Source organism: Dendropsophus ebraccatus, chromosome 12 (genome assembly GCF_027789765.1).
Source record: "Dendropsophus ebraccatus isolate aDenEbr1 chromosome 12, aDenEbr1.pat, whole genome shotgun sequence".
Taxonomy (NCBI): domain Eukaryota; kingdom Metazoa; phylum Chordata; class Amphibia; order Anura; family Hylidae; genus Dendropsophus; species Dendropsophus ebraccatus.
The window spans coordinates 35,836,219-35,854,768 of NC_091465.1; the positions used below are offsets into that span (position 1 = coordinate 35,836,219).

Below are 18,550 nucleotides of genomic sequence, written 5' to 3' on the forward strand. Positions count from 1 at the left end.
GAAGCCAGACTTTTTTTCTTACAGAGAGCTGGGAGCTGACACACTGCAGCGTGGTCCTCTTCCAGCTCGTTCTCTCAATCAGTCCGGGTATGAACACTCAGATCCGGACCGATCAAAACTTTTCACAAATTTCTAAGACATGTCAAAAGCTTTTACAAACAACAGTGACACTTTAAAGTATCTGCCATTAATGTCTTGGGGACATCTTGATGGATCTTGCTGAGCTATTAGGAGGGAACCTACAGTATTATTATTATTAATGGTCTAGCTTATCATTGTATATGTAGAACCAGAAGATTTGTTAACAAATATGAAAATGTCTCAGCAACACAGCTGGTATAAAGACTAAAGGTATAAGTGGATAAGAACATACCTTCCAGATATCCCTCATTGAGAAATGTACCATAAAAAAGCTGCACCATTGGGTTTTCATTCTTGTCTCTTGGACTTCTATACAGAAATGAATGATGAAGAGAAGAAGAGACTTAACACAAAAGGTATACTGAAATATAATCCTCTACATCTACAATATTAACGTACAGGTGCTATGCACTTTAGCTTCCCAATATAAATTATTGGGACATACAGAATTAACTAAGAGATGTCTCCTGCACACAATCCTCTGTCAGTGAGAACGTGTAGTGTATCAGCCATTGACTTTAGTGGGTGTTGTGTATTCCGGTGACTATGACTTTTACAATATGTATTGTCCTATGCTTCATAAAAAAAGAGGCTTCACTGCTCGCCAGAGCGATGTAGCGTTGTAGGTGAATAGTATAGCCGAATGTTAGTGACTGTTCACAGCTCCAGTTCACACGGCCCCTCAGCAAAAGCGGCGGAATGTCAATTCTTTGAGCGGAGAGTGACCAAATCGGAGGCGCACGAGCCCTCCCATAGACACGCTGGGGGAGATTTATGAAACATGGTGTAAAGTGAAACTGACTCAGTTGCCCCTAGCAACCAATCAGATTCCACTTTTCATTTCTCAGACTCTTTGGAAAATGAAAGGTAGAATCTGATTGGTTGCTAGGGGCAACTGAGCCAGTTTCACTTTACACCATGTTTGATAAATCTCCCCCTATATCTATGTAAGGTAACACAAGGGATAACAAAAGGGTCTGCTTTTTTCTATTCAAGTGAATGGGCATATGTTTTACTGTACTATCAATAAATTAAATGAAAAGATGGACATGCCAGCTCTTGGAAATGTTGCCTTCCTCTTGGATTAGTACTATGAGCACAGTAAGGAAAAAACAAGTATGCACTTACTCTCCATTCACAGCCAGTTGGAAGGCATCCTCCAGCCAGTCCAGTAACTTGTGGGAGAACTCGCTGACATCTTGCTAGCAAACAGAAACACATCATCAGTTTATACCATGTTAAAACACTTATTAAGTTAAGATTAGTGCATTCTTTTCTTTCTATTAACACTATGGGCATATCTACATCATTGCTGTTTTCAACCACTTGACCCAGAGCGGAGCCCTTCACACAACCGCTGACTCAGCGTTATAATAGGAAGTAAGAGCAGATGTCTCGCTGCTGTCTAAAATAGCCAAGTAACCTCGTATAACCATGGTGAATTCAAGCCTGCAGGGGCAGAGTTGTGAGATATTCTGTACAAGACTTCCTAAAAAATTAAAAGGCTACTTTATAACGTATTTAATATGGTTCTTCTGCACATGTCGGATAGGAGGAAGTCTCACCACTGGGGATCCTCATCTAGTATGAGAACAATGGTCCTGAGTTTCCAGGTATATCAGCAGTCCTCCTCTGCTAAGACTACTTGCTACCAGCCAGCTTACTATGCAAAATAAATTACAAGGTTGAATTTTAGTACCAAGACCTTTTATAGATTATGGTTTTCCAAACCCTTTTATGTCGGCTGCTGCAGAGTTACAGTATACTGCCATCCCTATGCCTGTCACTCTCAGAATTCACACACATTACAATACACTTTAACCTTCATCAGCGCATGAGAAGTCCTGAGCACTTCCTTACCTGCTGTGCTTCTTCTGACAGGAACGCGTCTTTCAACAGCTCCAAGGCAGCAGAAGGATCAACAAATTTTCGATTGGATCCGACCATTAGGGCAAAGAGATACTGGAGTTCTTGCATAAAAGCAATGTTCCTCTTTTCCTGAAAGAAGACATGACCTGGAATGATCACCCGTAGCTAAGCATACAAGGAGATGACAGGAGTTATGACCTGGTTATGAACAACTGGAATATAAAGCAGCACTACGGAATTGTATAGAGCAAGATTTCCGTAAAAAAAAAAAAAAAAAAAGGAATGGAGTCATCCCTTACTAACATAGTGTCAATTCAAGACACGGTATACAGTGGTGTTCCAGCAGCTTTGACGCCCAATACTGTGTGTAAAGGTTTACATTAAGGAGGCACACAAATGTTGCACCTCTAACCCTTTTACTGAGATGTACGCAATATTTGAAGGAGTTGTATAGGATCTAGTTAAAAAATGATTGCTTTCTTCCAGAAACAGCACCTTGTGTCTGGTACTGTAGCTCAACACTGTTCATTTTAACAGAACTGAACAAAGCCTTTAAAGGGCCACAGTCACCTTGGATGTATCAAAAACAGGTCAAGTGCTCAGACTCCCACAGATCACTATAATGAGTCAAGGGAAGATTGAGGGGGATTTTATTTCCCTTTTGTACATTGTTATGGAGGCTGTCATCTTGTCTGGGCTGTTCTTAACACCATTTAGTGACATGCTTTACAGCAAGTCTCTTAGACAAAGACGATAAGATTCTGTCCCCTTGAAATGAATGTGAAACATTACTGAGTGTGCTCTGTTATCTTTGAAGAGGTCATTCCACAGGGAGCTGCTATTGTCTCCTCCATTTACTGGTGTCACATGTTGCTGTAATGCTGTACAGGTCACTTTACTGCAGCCTACTCTTAACAGCACAGAAAAACAGGAAGTCTCAGCTTAATTTTAGCCCCAGTGGTGAGAATGAAAACTGCAAGATCTCTGGATTATTTTATAATACGGACAGAAAATGGAAAATTAGAAAAAAAAAATTGTCACCAAAAATTCTTAAAATGTATGTTTAACATTAACATAAAAACATAAAAACATTATTTAAATAAGTCATTTTCTGATGACACATTCCCTTTAAATGACAGTGACAGACTAAGCCTTTAATCCTAGATTTGTATTAGTACTGCAATCAATGCTTTAGGCCTTACATTTGGAGTGTTTAACATGAAGTAATGTCTGGGTGGAAAAGGGTTTAACTAACAAATGTTTTTAAGTAAATAACCTGGCATGGTGCAATCCAGGACAGTCTGTTAGTTGAGTGAGGTTAAAAAGTACCTGACACTAAAAATAACTTTTGAAAATTTAAAAGCTATTGATCCCACTGGGTCTCACTGCAGAGTATGGCTGGGATCAGGACATACAGATTAGAAGAGACCGCAGCAGCCATGCCATTCACTCCCCAGTTGTATATCAGTTGCAGAGGAGCCTGTCAATGGTAGTCTATAAGGGTGTGTTCACACTGAGAAATCCGCGAGGAAAAGTCCCCGCATCTCCGTCCGTCCCATAGACTCCATTCTATGGTCAGACATGTCCATTCTTTGGGCGGATGGCGAAATCCGCCTGACCATAGAATGGAGTCTATGGGACGGACGGAGAAGCGAGTAGCGGAATCTGCAGGATGTTCTCCACACTGATTCTGTAGTCTGAAGTGGCCCCAATATTGCATCCTCTCCCCAGCAGTATCTCCTGATCCAGCACTGAGAACTGGTGAGATCAATAACTTTTGATATGTCTAATGTCAAAAGCTATTTTTAGTGACAGGTACTCTTTAACCCTTAGACGACCCAGGGCGTATAGTTACGCCATGGAAGTCTGTCCCCAGACGACCTAGGGCGTAACTGTACGCCCTGGGTGTTTCTCACGCTATGAAGCGTGCTCCGGAGCGGAGCGCGCTTCATAGCAGGTGGGGGCCGGCTGCAATCAGCAGCCGGGACCTCACCGGTAATGACACGCTGCAGCGATCGCGCTGCCGCGTGTCATTAACTCCTTAAACGCCGCGATCGCGGCGCGACCGCGGCGTTTAAGTGTGAGTGACAGGGGGAGTCCCCTGTCACTTACCGATCGGGACCCCCGCAGTGTGACTGCGGGGGTCCCGATCGGTAAAACGGGCCGCCGGAGGTCTCTCACCTGCCTCCGTGCGGTCCGATCGGCGCTCTGGTCACTGAGCCTGCACAGGCAGGCTCAATGAGCAGAGCGCCGATAACACTGATCAATGCTATGCCTATGGCATAGCATTCATCAGTGTAAAAATCCAAGTACTGTATGTACAAGTCCCCCAAAGGGACTTCAAATGTGTAAAAAAAAAAAAGTTAAAAACACTAACACACTACCCCAAAACCCCTCCCCCAATAAAAGTCTAAATCACCCCCCTTTCCCATTATATAAATAAAACATATAAAAATAAATAAATAGATAAACATATAATATACCGTAGCGTGCGTAATTGTCCGATCTATTAAAATATAACAAGCGTCATTGCGAACGGTAAACGGCGTACACGAAAAGAGGGAAAAAAGTGCGCGGATTACCGATTTTATGTTACATTATATATATAAAAAAATTAATAAAAAGTGATCAAAACGTCCGATCTTCACAAATATGGTATTAATAAAAACTAGAGATCATGGCGGAAAAAATGACACCCCATACAGCCCTGTAGGTGAAAAAATAAAACCTTTATAAGCGTCACAATAGTCCCATTTTATTTATAATTAATTGCCAAAAAAAAGGATTTCATTTAAAAAAATATATAACATTAGAGAATCTGTGTAAACCTGCATGTGGTTGTGTTCGGACTGTACTATAGAATAATGGTATCATGTCGCTGTTACCATATAGTGTATTACGTAGAAACAGGAACCCCCCAAACGTTACCATATTGCATTCTTTTTTGCGATTTCACCAATTTATATCTTCATAAATAATATATTTGGAATTCCATCATACATGTTATGGTAAAATGAATGACGCCATTACAAAGTACAACTATTCCTGTAAAAAACAAGCACTTACATGGCCTGTAGATAAAAAACTGAAAGTGCTGGAGCTCTTAGAAGGGGAGGAGGGAAAAACGGAAACACTAAGATCAAAATTTGCGCGGTCCACTGGGTCATTTTGGGCCTGGTCCTCAAAGGGTTAAAAACTGACTAGCGCTATTCTAAAAACAGAAACAATTCCCCCCTACTAGAGTAGCTTTATCATAAAATAATATAATAAAAAGAAAGAAATCCCCGGATGGGATTCGGTTATTTCATTAGAATACTTACACTGCGACTTCGACACCTCTCGAGCATGCTTTGGGAAATGCTGTAGCTGTGGACTAGTCTACGGAACTCGGGCAGGTGGAAGAGCGACTGGTAAAATAGATCATTATATAAGATATATTAGTATATAACAACACTCACATTAACCATGAAAGCAAACAATGATCACAATGCTGGTAAAGACCTCGGCAGCACAGGCCGCCTCTACGGGCCAGACTTTTCTGTAGCTCAGGCTTTAAGTAAACCTCACCATTTTAAATAAAGAAAACAAGCGTTAGTTTTAATTGGTAGTTTAGGTTTCCACATTATTGCAGCTCTGAAAGGAGCTCTGTGGAATACTCAGCTGGGAACCAATCAAACTGAAGGGGTTATTTCTATCTCTGAGTCACGCTAATAAACAGCAAGAAACCAATCAAGTTGCAGACCGTATTTCTAACTATGGCTTATTCTCATCACACGCACCCGGGAAACCTAGTAAAATGCTTGTTTTAATTGTGCGCCACTAACGCCAACCAACCAGTGTAACACAGTCTTTCAATTTAAGAAGCAAACTGGAGAGCACAGTGCCAAGCCCCAGTCACTCAGCACCCCCACACCGTGGCGTTCCCTGGCTTCTCCGTTTAGCAATCAAATAGTGTAAACACAACAATTGAACAGTCAGTGTTAAGAATTCAATCTCGGAGGAATTAGAAGAATAGCGCTGAACCTAAACTTTAAATGTTCTCTTCCCCTCCCTCGGTTAATGTCCCGCTCCAACTAAGTAACGTAATTAGCAATTAGGAGAGTCATACGTTTTAAAGGATCTTTAATAGTCGCACAACTGTAGACACTGAGCGGATCTCTCAATAAAAGGGAAATATATAAAAAAAATACTCTGTTCCAGTTGCAAAGAATGAAGCGTTACAACTAACAATGAAACACTAACAATCAGCTCACTGGTCTGGAAATGGATAGTTCAGTACTGTCCAAACGCAACAGAATGGACCACCAGATCCGGAAGTGTAACACTCTACATTTTGATGCAGAATTCCTGCAAGATCTCCGAAACTGAAAATTAAGTATGCAGCCTTCTGATCTGTTAGGAGACTCATATAGCTGGACTCAAATCCAACCACTGGAACATCCCATAACTGGCAGAAGGGGGAACCAGAGCCCTCTGTTTGCCCCCAGACCACATAAGAAGGCACTTAAAGGGGAAGTCCGGGCAAAATAATTTTAAGATATGTTATTGCCCGGCAGAAGGTATGAAAATTACAAATAGACACTTATTATAGGAAAGGCACCTATAGTGCATTATCCCTGCACTAACTACAGCATGGCGTGTTCAGGTCTCTGTTAAGTTGGTGATGTCACGTCACATAAACTGCTGAAACCTCCTGCAGCGGTGGGACAGACTGGAACAGCAGCAGGTGTCGTTAGTTTATGTGACGTGACGTCACCAACTTTACAGAAACCTGAACACGCCATGCTGTAGTAAGTCCAGGGATAATGCACTATAGGTGCGTTTCCCATAGAAAATGTCTATTAGTAATTTTCATAACTTTTGTTGGGCAATAACATATCTTAAAATTATTTTGCCTGGACTTCCCCTTGAAATGCAGCTAAGATTAAGCATTTGCCTCGTCTCTACATTAAAATGACAACAATTGTCGAGGACAGTGCATGTCTATTTTGGTCAGTGCCTTAGAGTACTCTTACATGATTCAATTATCATCCATACTTGGCTAATTACTGGCTGATAATCATTTTGTGTAATAGGTCATGTTTTAAAACAACGATCAGCTGATATGCATGATGTCAGATGATCGTTAAAACATGACCTAAAATCCTAATGATAGCGACGGTCTGCAAGACACCATTCTCTACAATGGGCCACCCGAACGATCTGAAGATTGTCCGGGCAGCCCCCCTCCCCCCGCCGCAGCTCCCCTCTCTATGTCTGTGCGTGTAATAGAAAAAAATTAATTGCTTTAAATACAACGGCAACAGGACGTTTCGTTGTGAAGCCTTCCTCAGACAGTTGAGGAATAGAGATGAGCGAACCGGGTTTGGGTTCGAGTCGATACGAACCTGAACGATCGGCATATGATTAGCGGTGGCTGCAGAACTTGGATAAAGCTCTTAATTTGTCTGGAAAAAATGGATACAGCCAATGGCTATATCCATGTTTTCCACATAGCCTTAGGGCTTTATCCAACTTCAGCAGCCACCGCTAATCAAATGCCGAAAGTTCTGGTTCGGACCGACTCAAGCGTGCTCGAGGTTCACTCATCTCCCTTGAGGAAGGCTTTTTTCAACAATAAATTTTTGAAGCATGAAATGGTGAGTGTCGAGAATGAACTTTTTATAGTGCTATGGGAATTTTTTCTTACTACCCTTGACACAGACGTGCCGCCTAAGAAAACTATTTTGTGCGTGTAATAGCACAGACACCGAGCGGGGAACAAAGAGCAAGCGAGTGCTCACCTGACAGGTCGGTGCTCACTTGCTCCTAAATATTGGGCCGTCTAATACAACCCTTAAAGTGACACTGTCACCCCCTTTGTGCATTCTGACATCTTTACACAGGTATGAAAGGTAAATTTAGCGTTTTTCATACCTTATTTCATATCAACCATCATGGTGTTTGTTCAGGTAAAAAGTGTCCTTTTATCAACTGCAGATTGTATTAAGTGGGCGTGGCCTCTCGGCATTAGCGCCACTTAGACCTGCCCACAACGGCACCATTGACCCCGCCCCCTTGACACTCATTGGTTGGCCAACTTAAATGGGGGGTGGGGTCTAGACCTTTCGGCCAGCCTGTAGCAATGGCGGTGAGGGGGCGGGGCCAACTGTGGTGTTGTGGGTGGGGCTAAGTGTCGCTAATGCCGCAAGGCCCCGCCCACTTAACACAATCTGCAGTTGATAAAAGATGACTTTTTACTTGAACAGGCACCATGACGTATGATTTAAAATAAGGTATGAAAACCGCAAAATTTACCCTTTACACCTGTGTAGAGATGTCAGAATGCACAAAGGGGGTGACAGTGTTACTTTAAACTGTGAATGGTGCAGCTCTATTCAAGCTACGCCGATAGGGGCCCGATAACTGTAAACGAGCGCCGATCTGCTAGATCGCTGCTCGTTTACTAGGCCTATTACACGGCAGATAATCGTTTAACAAGGGCTGCAAGGACATCGTTACCGATGCCCTTGCTTTAATGGTATACATTACCTATCCACGCTCCAGGGCTGCTGCTGCGGTCCGCTTCCCCCTGGTCCCACGCGCTCTAACTTCAGAGCGGCCTGTCTGCTGACAGGCCACTCAGCCAATCACAGGCTGTGGCGGTCCCGGCCTGTGATTGGCTGAGCGGCCTGTCAGCTCAGACAGGACGCTCTGAAGCTAGAGCAGGCGGGACCCGGGGAGAAGCGGACCGCAGGAGCAGCCCTGGAGCGTGGATAGGTAATGAATATCGTCAGTCGCCGGCTGTGCACCGCTATTACATGCAGCGGTGCGTGGTTTTAACCTATATCAACGATCAGCCGATGACAACGATCATCGGTTGATCATTGACTTTATGACATGGAGCGATAATCGGTTGAATCGGGCCGATCATCGTTCCGTGTAAGAGTACCCTAAGAGTCACACAAAACATTGGTTGGCAAAAGGAAAACAAATGCGTGCAATACAACATATGAAGGACCATGACAGCACAATCTGTGGCACCTGTATTACTGCACTGAACCAGCAAGTGTTCCCGATGTTCTTCAGTCCTACTGGCCAGTCGCTGCTCCTTCTCAAATCATTGGGGTTAGGAACGTCTCCCCACGCTTCACATCGTTTCCTCTTAGAACGACTTTTACTTTCATGAGCGTGGTGGTCACTAGATCTAAAATGATTACACAGGTTATACGTGTATTTAATACATCACAACTAGATAAGTAGCTGATAACTAACTCCAATCCCCATTTCTCACGCAGCAGCCTTTGCCAGCTTCAATACATTTTTTGGCATGACCCCAGACACAAATCAGGAAGAGATTTATCCAAACTGGTGTAAAGAAGAAGTGGAGGAACAACTTGTAGCATCCAATCACATCCCACGTCTCATACTATTCCACTTCTCCTTTCCACCAGATTTAATAAATCCCACTTCAACGTCTAATAATACAATTTTGGATTATGACAATCAATGGCAATGAAATTATATCATCTACCATGAGGAGGATCAAGCTCCTGTCAATCCATTGTAGTTTTCCACATGGGTGGCCCTGGCAAAAACCCTAATTAGGTGAACTTGAGAAAAACTTGATAATAGAGTCATCTTTTTGGAACGAAGCAATGGCTGCCACCCTATCACTGTGTAAGAGAGCTGCTGAAGTTTCGTACTGTGCTATCTTTATCAGTTCTAGAGAGTATAGGGTCAGTGTAAATGTGCGACAATTGCCCTAGTCTGATGGGAAAGGCACCCCCACCAATAACATTTATCTCATTGACTGTGGACAGGAGGTAAGTTATAGCAGGTGGACAACAATTTAATAACATTGTCATTTGAGAAGAACAAATCGTAACATACAAGAAGGGAAAAAAACGTTTTAGGTCACTACCATACCTGTTGGATTCTCTTGCTTCTAGCTGATGATTTGTGGCCTCTCTTAAACTAAGAGCGATTGCAGTTTGTAGGTCATCTTTACTGTCCACTGTATCAACCACACCTGAAAAAGAGTCATACGAATGGAGGCTAAGATAACATAACAGCTCAGCTTTCAGAACCAGATGCAATAAAATATTATAGCCAGCCATACACATTGACGTGGCCATAGAAGTAGGCTGAAAGCTAAAAAGCTCTTGAACATACCATTTAAAAGCCATTCATTTTTGCAGAGACTGCCACAAACATTTCAGTCAATATTGGCTATTGCAGTTGTTTACACTGTACCAATAAGCTAAAAGCAGTTTGTTAGAGGCCATGATTCGGCCAACAGTTCTCTCTCCTGTTCTCCCCATACATCCCATTTCCTACGGGGTGTGGTAAGTTGCTATCAGACAGTTCTGGTGGCAGTTTATCTCACTGGGAGATAAGTCGGTCGAAACTTGGGAGGCGACATACACCTTGTACAGATAGCCGAACCCACTGAAAATGACGTGCTCAGTATGAGATGTATGGGAGTCTTAAGTCTACCAGAAAGAGAGCGTACCGTTTGTTCCTTGAATGATTATAGCAGCTTCTTCAGCATTAGATGGCTCCGCAGCTAGCTCCCTGGTACCTGGCTCCTTCGCACACTCATCAGTGAGAAGATTGACAGCTTGTGCAATGTCATTATTACTGGCCTAAGGTGCAGAAGAGGGGAAATCTGGTTAGAAATATATCATATCACTTTTATATATAATATGACTGCTCATAGAGGCTGCTCATGGAGGCATTTTTGGCTCTGCAAATAAAATTGGGCTGCTTTGGAGTCTAGGGGCTGTGAGGTTGCAGGCTAATAAGCTGGGCGGGCCTGCAATGTCATAGCCCCAGGACCCATGAGTGGACAAACCGCAGGACAGAGCGGCAGAAAGAACCGTTGGAGCCAGGGAAGCAAGTGTTCTTTATTTTTATTTTTTTTTTAAAGTGGAGTGCCCCTTTTTACCCTGAATCCGTAGATTCCATTCTTTTTGCAATCCAAATGCAAGATATAGGCGTTAGGATTAATATGTAAATTAGAGGTCAAAGTGCATAGGGGGTATGTTTCCCTGGACTTCAAAAGCCCAGCACAGTCCATTCACTGTAAACCCATTGCAATATTTTTCGCTTTATGAGATGCACTTATTTCCCCCAAAAGTGGGGATGGACCCAGTGCATTGCTGCTAGCTCCTATTCACTTGAATAGGAGCCAGGCCAGGCAAAATGTCTCCACTTTTTGGAGTGAATCATTGTACATTGTAATCTGGGAACCTGTGCTTGTTTTCCGTGGTTCTTCTGGCAAGAAGCGTCTGACAAAAAATTACTGATATTATTTAGAGAAACTATCAAAAGGTTCGATAAATCAAACCTGCTGATGTGTCCCTTATGTGCGTGGAGCGCTGAGGATAAAGGTAAGTGCCCTGCGCCTCAGCCACTGAGTGGGCAATAAATATGCCGATACAAAACACAAGAAATGCTCTCCACCAGGATAGGCTGCAGGAGAACTGCACTGACTTAGGTGAGGTTTTTTTTTTTCCTTAGGTTCTTCCACCAGAGAGCACATTTTTACGAATAAAATTACAAATCAGAATACTTCTTTAAAAAGCTCAAAATCTCACCTCAATTAACATCACAAAAACAATTCTAATGCTGCTAAATTATACACAGAACCAACCTTAAGTGCTTCGCTTAGGAAAGTTACGTCTTGAATCCCAGTGATCTCCTTCAGTTGGTTTATCAGCATTTGACTCGACTCCTGGAACAGGAGAAAAGAAAACTAATAAAAGGCAAAGTAACAGCATAAAATCTGCAGGTCTGCTACTTCTTTTACAAACATATAGAAATAGAGATGAAAGAAAATATTCCAAAATGTTTGAACACTGTACATTACGTGCAATAAATGGATATCCCATCTAGTAATTATGGCTTCCCGACCCCCTCCGGCCTGTTTATAGCAGCCTGAGGCGGCCGGGAAGCTGAAGCAGGTAAGCTATGCAGTTTGCAGAATTCCCAGCTATGTAGCATATATGTGTGTGTGTGTGTGTGTGTATATATATATATATATATATATATATATATATATATATATATATATATATATATATATATATATATATATATATATAAAATATATGTGTATGTGTGTGTATATATTATATATATATATATATACACACACATACACATATATTATATATATTATATATATATATATATATATATATACACACACACACACACACACATTAAAAAATAACATCACACACAAAAAATAATTATAATATATATAAACATATTATAGTATAATTATTTTTTGTGCATGATATATATTTGTTATTTTTTAATGTATATATAAGCAATATTGGCTTTGAAAGAATGTGGAAAAGGCTTGCTTGCATTATTTTGTGTAGTGTGTAATAGAAAAAAAAATATATTTAATTTATATTTATTAATTTTTTTAATATACAAAGTCTTCTCTTGATTTGACCCACAAAATATTATTTCTAACAGGGGACATTGTGTATTGGTCCTGGTGACCGCGCGGAATGACTAGAGCCGTCCTGGTCTCCTATGTGCACTGGGACATATAAGGAGGCGAGGGAATGCACATGAGCCTGCTGGGCTATTTTAAGGTCGGTTACACATGCCATTTGTGTTTGTCATTCCTGCCTCACAATGAGGTGCCAGCCTCTCATCACCGACGACGTTGCAGCAATGATATGGAGCAGAATTCATCCATCTTCTTCCGGATGGGCAGCTGCACAACTCTGCCGACCATTCTTGTTTATTCACATGGCCTGGCAGGGTGGGGGCACTGTGTACATACAAGTGGTGAAAATATAGACTGATTTTATACTATGCAATTCTGAAAATCCACTGAAAGCACAGTATGTGTATGCCAAATAAATAAGGGGGGGAGGGGAGAATATAAAAAAAAAAAACCTTGTTTGTCATTTCATTAAAAACTGCATCTTGTCTCCTTTAGCAACTTGCCATGCAGCAGTGTTTCATGGATGTGGGGATTGTGCGGAGAGCCCCCCTTTAGGAAGGAAGTTTCTTTCCTCACTGAAATCTGAGTCAGTGTGGATATCCAGAAGATTGTTGCCTGGTGCCTTCTTTTATTTTGTGTTACAATAGGAATCTGTTTATCCCAAGAAGGTTTGCATTCACTTAGGGCCCTACTGACAGGGTGAGTATCAGCCCATATATTACCATGTGTAATAGGACTAGGAATCTGCAACGGTTAAAGGGGAACTTTTAATAGAAAACAAGTTTTTCTATCCAAAGTACATTAAAAGTTATATAGATGTGTCTATACAATGTATTACTGTATCTGTTCGGTTCTGCCACACTGGTAGCTGATAGAAATCCAGGAAGTGTAAAAAACTGGCCCCTGTGCCAATTCACATTGTCTCCTGCTGCTATCCCCCCCTTAGGAGACAAATCTTACATGCCTCTGTCTCACATTGTGTGTGTTTGCTGAGCACAGGCTGATGATGCAGACAGGGGGCAGGGTGTGATGTCACAGGAGGAGCGGCTGGATCCCCCAATCCCCTGAGTCAATCACCATCTCTGAATGGCCAGAAGCGAATTCAGCACTAATTTCCCTGAAAGTGATGGGTGGGGGACTGTGATGAGCAGCTGAGGGAAAGCATTGCATTCTGGGAACTGCTCAACCAGGAAGGACAGAAACACAATACAGGAAAAAAAAAACAGATGGATTTTTGGTAGTTTCAAAAGTGGGATAGACAGGTAAGTAATGCTATATGCTTCTGCAGAAGTTTCATTTTTTTAACCTCTACCTGGAGTTCCCCTTTAATCATTGTATACTTAGCTGCTGGGGACGTATACTCACACGTCGCACTTCACTGCTGCCAGTTCGCAGAACGATCAGTGTTTTCATAGCATGCAATGACATCCCGTTCCCATAGGAAATGGCAGGCAGGCAGATAGATAGATAGATAGGATTGGTGTAAAAAGTAGTGATACTCACTGCCCCCAATCCAATTTCCCAGCTTCTTCCCTGTTCCAGCAATGTATGGGCCCAAAGACAATTGCCAGCTCAGCCATTCACAGGTTGAGCAGGCAATTTCAATGAGGATGACATCACAGGAAACAGAAAGAACCGAGGTTTGGAGCTGTCAGAATGGCACTTGTGAGGGTATTACTTTTTTTTTTTTTTTGAGAAAAGTGTCTTCTGAACCCCGAGACACATTGTTTTCAACAAGACTAGTCAATAAAGAAGATAACCTCACTTCCAGAAAAGTGCCTCAGACTAGTATCCTTACCCATAGGCATCCATATAACATTCTCCATGGCTTATACTATATGCTAAATATTTAAAGGGGTACTCTGTGGGAAAAAAGTTTTTCGAGTTGAAACGGTGTCAGGTTATACAGATTTGTAATTTACTTCTATTTAAAAATCTCCAGTCTTCCAATACTTATCAGCTGCTGTAAGTGGTGTATTATTTCCAGTCTCACACAGTGCTCTCTGCTGCCACCTCTGTCCATGTCCCTAACTCTCCAAAACAGTAGTAAGAGCAGCCGCAGAGAGCATGTCATATTGGAAAGAATACACCACTTCCTGCAGGACATACAGCAGCTGATAAGTATGGGAAGACTTCTGTATAACTTCCTGACAGCAGTTTATTCGAAAAAAATTAAAATAAATTAAAATAAATAAAAAAATAAAAACATAAATAAATAGCTGGAGTACCCTTTTAACGAACCCTTTATGCTGTCATATGAGATGGATCACTGAGCACGTCTTGATTTAGTTGTTGCCCCCCAAGATCAGTAGTCACTAGAGATGAGCGCTCGAGCATGCCCGAGTCTGATTATTCATCACACATAGGCTGTATCCATGTTTTCCAGGACTCCCTAGGGCTGCATCCAACTTCTTTATTCACCGGTAATCAAATGCCAGACGATCAGACTTGAGCACGCTTATCTCTAGTGATCTCTAGTGAAAGTAAACTAATGACGAATAAAATTATAAGAAGCTAAATAGTGACGCTCTCCTCACATCATACTGGTTCAACAATAAAACAAAACACAGTACTTTATGGCACTCTATTCTAAAAGGTTCACTTCTACTAAGACTTACTACCTGTGCTCTGGCCTTATACAGTTGTCTCAAACATATCAGACGGGCCAGTCTCTCCAGCAGCTCAGCCTGGTCCTCATACATCACTTGGATGGGTCTGCATCAGAAAAAGTGGTGGAGGGGGTTCACATACTAGAACACTATATTATACTATATAGTATAAATACATTCAGATAACTGCTCGTTGTATGGCTCCATATTACCATATCACCAATGTGCTCAGAGACATTTCTATAAAAAAAAAAAAAAAAAAAAAAAAGGGGAAAAAAAATTATAAAACTGAAAAATCAATGGGAAATGTAAGATAATTCAAGCTGAGATAACTTTAAGTCAAAGCAAAACTCAGCTGAGTGATAATATGGATCCAAACAGAATCTTGAAGTGGACAGCACAGGGTAGAAGTGTTGTCATGAGGATAAAACAAGGGTAGGCATAGGATCGGAAGCTTTAAAAAAATAAGAACTTAAAAAAAAAAAAACTTCTATAGTTATATAGACTAAAGGAGGGGCTCCTATATAAAACACCCACAATGACATGGCTACAGTGGCATAGCTACCATAGAGGCAGGGTAGGCAGTTGCTATGGGGCCGTGCAGAAGGGGGGCCCGGGGGAGAAGGTAAGAGTGTGTATCCTTCTGCTTAACCCCTTATGTAGTTCAGTTTGTAAGTGACCCAATGTTTACTTACATGCTGCAACACAAAAAAGGGTTAACAAGGAGAAGAAAGATCTCTGCTACACTGCACTGATAACCTCTGTTCTCCAGCTGCAATGAAGTAGGAAAGGAAAATGTGCAGAGGTCAGGGGTTATCAGTGCACGAGCAATAAAGCAGATTATATATATATATATATATATATATATATATATATATATATATATATATATATATACCCACACACAGTGCTATGTGTTGTGCGTAGTGGAGGGGAGCCCTTTAAAAATGTTTACTATGGGGCCCCGTGAAGCTACGCCCTGCATGGCTATATACAAGATCTGATTCACTCCTCTGAATTTATAGCCTCTTCTCATCCCCAACATCTCTGGGATTTGACAAAGTCTATTTCAGTCCATGAGCTTGTTGTATGAGGTCAGTTATTATACTGGGGGAAGGGGTATTCCAGTAAGAAGCATTTATCAGCTACCCACTGACTAGGTGATAAGTGATAGGTGCCCAACTATGAATGGAGTGGTGGTCGAGCATGTGTCCTGCCGCTCTATGCAAAGTCTGTGGCCCTGACTAAAACCCTGAGCATTGTGGACAGCTGCTCAGAGGAATACCCCTGTTTACTTGGGACTGAAATGCTGCAGATTCTGAATTTCTAATGTTAACAGGAAAAAATCTGCAGTCATGTATGAACACGCGCCAAGGCTGGGTTAACACTGCAGTTTCTGTTCTTGCTTAACACTGAAGTCTGGGTTTACGCTGGGTTTTTGAGTCCGTTTTATACAATGAATGGATGCTGCTGAATGTATATGGCAGGTTCCACTTCCCACTGACCTAAATAGTAAAGAAAAACTGACTGCAACATACAGTATACGTTTTTTGTTAAATTAAAAAAAAAAAACATGGCTGACCTAGTTTTTGTGCGTAGTAAGGGTATGTTCACACTACGAACTATGCATGGAAATTTCAAGCGGCCACGCGGTGCACTTATCTTGAAGTTCGGCCTGCCCCATTGCCTCAATGCGTTTCTCAAGCTTAATTCAGCATTCACCCCTGACATATAAATTCTTTGGGCCAGTGGCAAATTGGGATTGAGAAATGCATTGAGTCAGGTGGAACGTCAAGCAGAGTCCGCCACGTGGCCTTCGCTTGAAATTTCCATGCATAGTCCGTAGTGTGACCATACCCCTACAAAGAAAAAAAAAACATGTTTGGGATCTTCCAAATTAAAGGGAACCTGTCGGGGAGATTGTAAACAATTAGCAGAGCGCCATAAAGGTTATTACCAGTGCGTCTACCTTGTCTTTATCTCGATTTTTCATTACTGCAATTTTAGGGGGAAATTTATCAAACCTTGCAAAAAGGAATAGCGGAGCAGGTGCCCATAGCAACCAATCAGATTCCTGCTTTCTTTTTTTTTTTTTTTGGGGGGGGGGGGGGCCTTTAAAAATGAAAGCTGGAATCTGATTGGTTGCTATGGGCACCTGCTCCTCTGTTCTCTCTGCATATTAGAATGCTCAGAAGACACGACGGGTGGGCAGGCAGGCAGCTTCTACGTCCTGTTCTACGCAATGACTGACGAAGGATCGTCCTCGCCAATGCGGAAAAGATTAAAACATTATTAGTGGCTGCAATGATACAAAAAGATAAAGACAAGGTAGGTGCAATGTTACTGACATCTATAGCGCGGTAGTAGTAGGGGTTAAATGGGGTCAAACCCCAAAAGATTCCCTTTAGCTTCAATAGAGAAGTCAAAGGGGGAGATTTATCAAACATGGTGTAAAGTGAAATGGGCTCAGTTGCCCCTAGCAACCAATCAGCTTCCATCTTTCATTTTCCAAAGAGTCTGTGAGGAATGGAAAGTGAAATCTGATTGGTTGCTAGGGGCAACTGGGCCAATTTCACTTTAAACCATGTTTAATAAATCTCCCCCAAAATGTGAAAAAAGTCCACAGCATCTCAGTCCCATGTGAACATACCTGAAGAGAAACCCCGCCTCCGTTGGCCATAGCAACCAATCACTGTGTAGCTTCATTTTTCAAGAGCAGAATAATGAAATCTGTGTGGTGGTTGCTATGGGCAACAAAACATTTTACTTGAAACCATTTTGATCATCTCCCCAGCAGTATTCTGGTCAGTGGGGCAGATTTATGAAGCTGCCCGAGAGAGACCGTCTCTGCGGCCCACAGCAACCAGAGCTCGACTTTTACACTTTTTTGCTCTTGAAAATGAAAGCTGTGCCGTGATTGGCTGCTATACAACCGCACTGCGTTGTTGCACTGCAAAATGTGTTGCCCTCTATTATAGCTTTTCTGTGTTGACTCCATTCCTGGTTTTTGGTAAAAATACCGTGTGTGAATCAAGACCTGTTAAAAGGTTTAATCAGTCTGGGTGTTCAGACCCCCATCAATCTCTAGAACCAGCCAGGAGAAGTGCCTAGCTAGGCGCTTCACTCCATAGCTCACCTTTTTTTATCCTGCAGCAGGGGACAAATCTCACTGTAAATGACCTTTTACACAGGCAGGAGTGTTTCTAGAAACACTCCTGCAACCCCCATGTAAATGCAACACCAATCAGGCGAGGACAGGGAAAACGCCTGATCCTCAGCTGATCGACACTTTACAGCAGACTTTAAAATTTATCGTTGGCGGCCAGACATCGTCCTGTATAAACAGGGTTATGTGGCCAATAATAATAAATGAAAATGTCTTCTGGCTGCCGCCACAATCCTCAGGCCCCGACACCTCCAAATTATTGTGAGCCGGAGGAGCTGGAGCCTGGAGATACAGAGGGAAGCCGAAAGACCT

At 42.0% G+C, this 18,550-nt stretch overlaps 1 protein-coding gene across 6 annotated transcripts in view; it reads right to left on the reverse strand.

Moving 5' to 3' along the window:
- The window catches only part of USP28 (ubiquitin specific peptidase 28), a 59,422-nt gene that overhangs the window by 37,059 nt on the left and 3,813 nt on the right, over positions 1–18,550 (reverse strand). For 3 of the 6 annotated variants that reach the window (XM_069948656.1, XM_069948655.1, XM_069948651.1), the window contains exons 2-10: positions 15,082–15,178; positions 11,648–11,728; positions 10,505–10,637; positions 9,919–10,021; positions 9,034–9,196; positions 5,331–5,417; positions 2,002–2,139; positions 1,270–1,343; positions 374–450 (exon numbers count right to left, since the gene is read on the reverse strand). In XM_069948656.1, the coding sequence (XP_069804757.1) occupies positions 374–450; positions 1,270–1,343; positions 2,002–2,139; positions 5,331–5,417; positions 9,034–9,196; positions 9,919–10,021; positions 10,505–10,637; positions 11,648–11,728; positions 15,082–15,165 (940 nt within the window). In that variant the 5' untranslated portion in view covers positions 15,166–15,178. The remainder of the gene's footprint in view (positions 1–373; positions 451–1,269; positions 1,344–2,001; positions 2,140–5,330; positions 5,418–9,033; positions 9,197–9,918; positions 10,022–10,504; positions 10,638–11,647; positions 11,729–15,081; positions 15,179–18,550) is intronic. The other 3 variants (XM_069948652.1, XM_069948657.1, XM_069948653.1) reach the window with 3 other exon arrangements.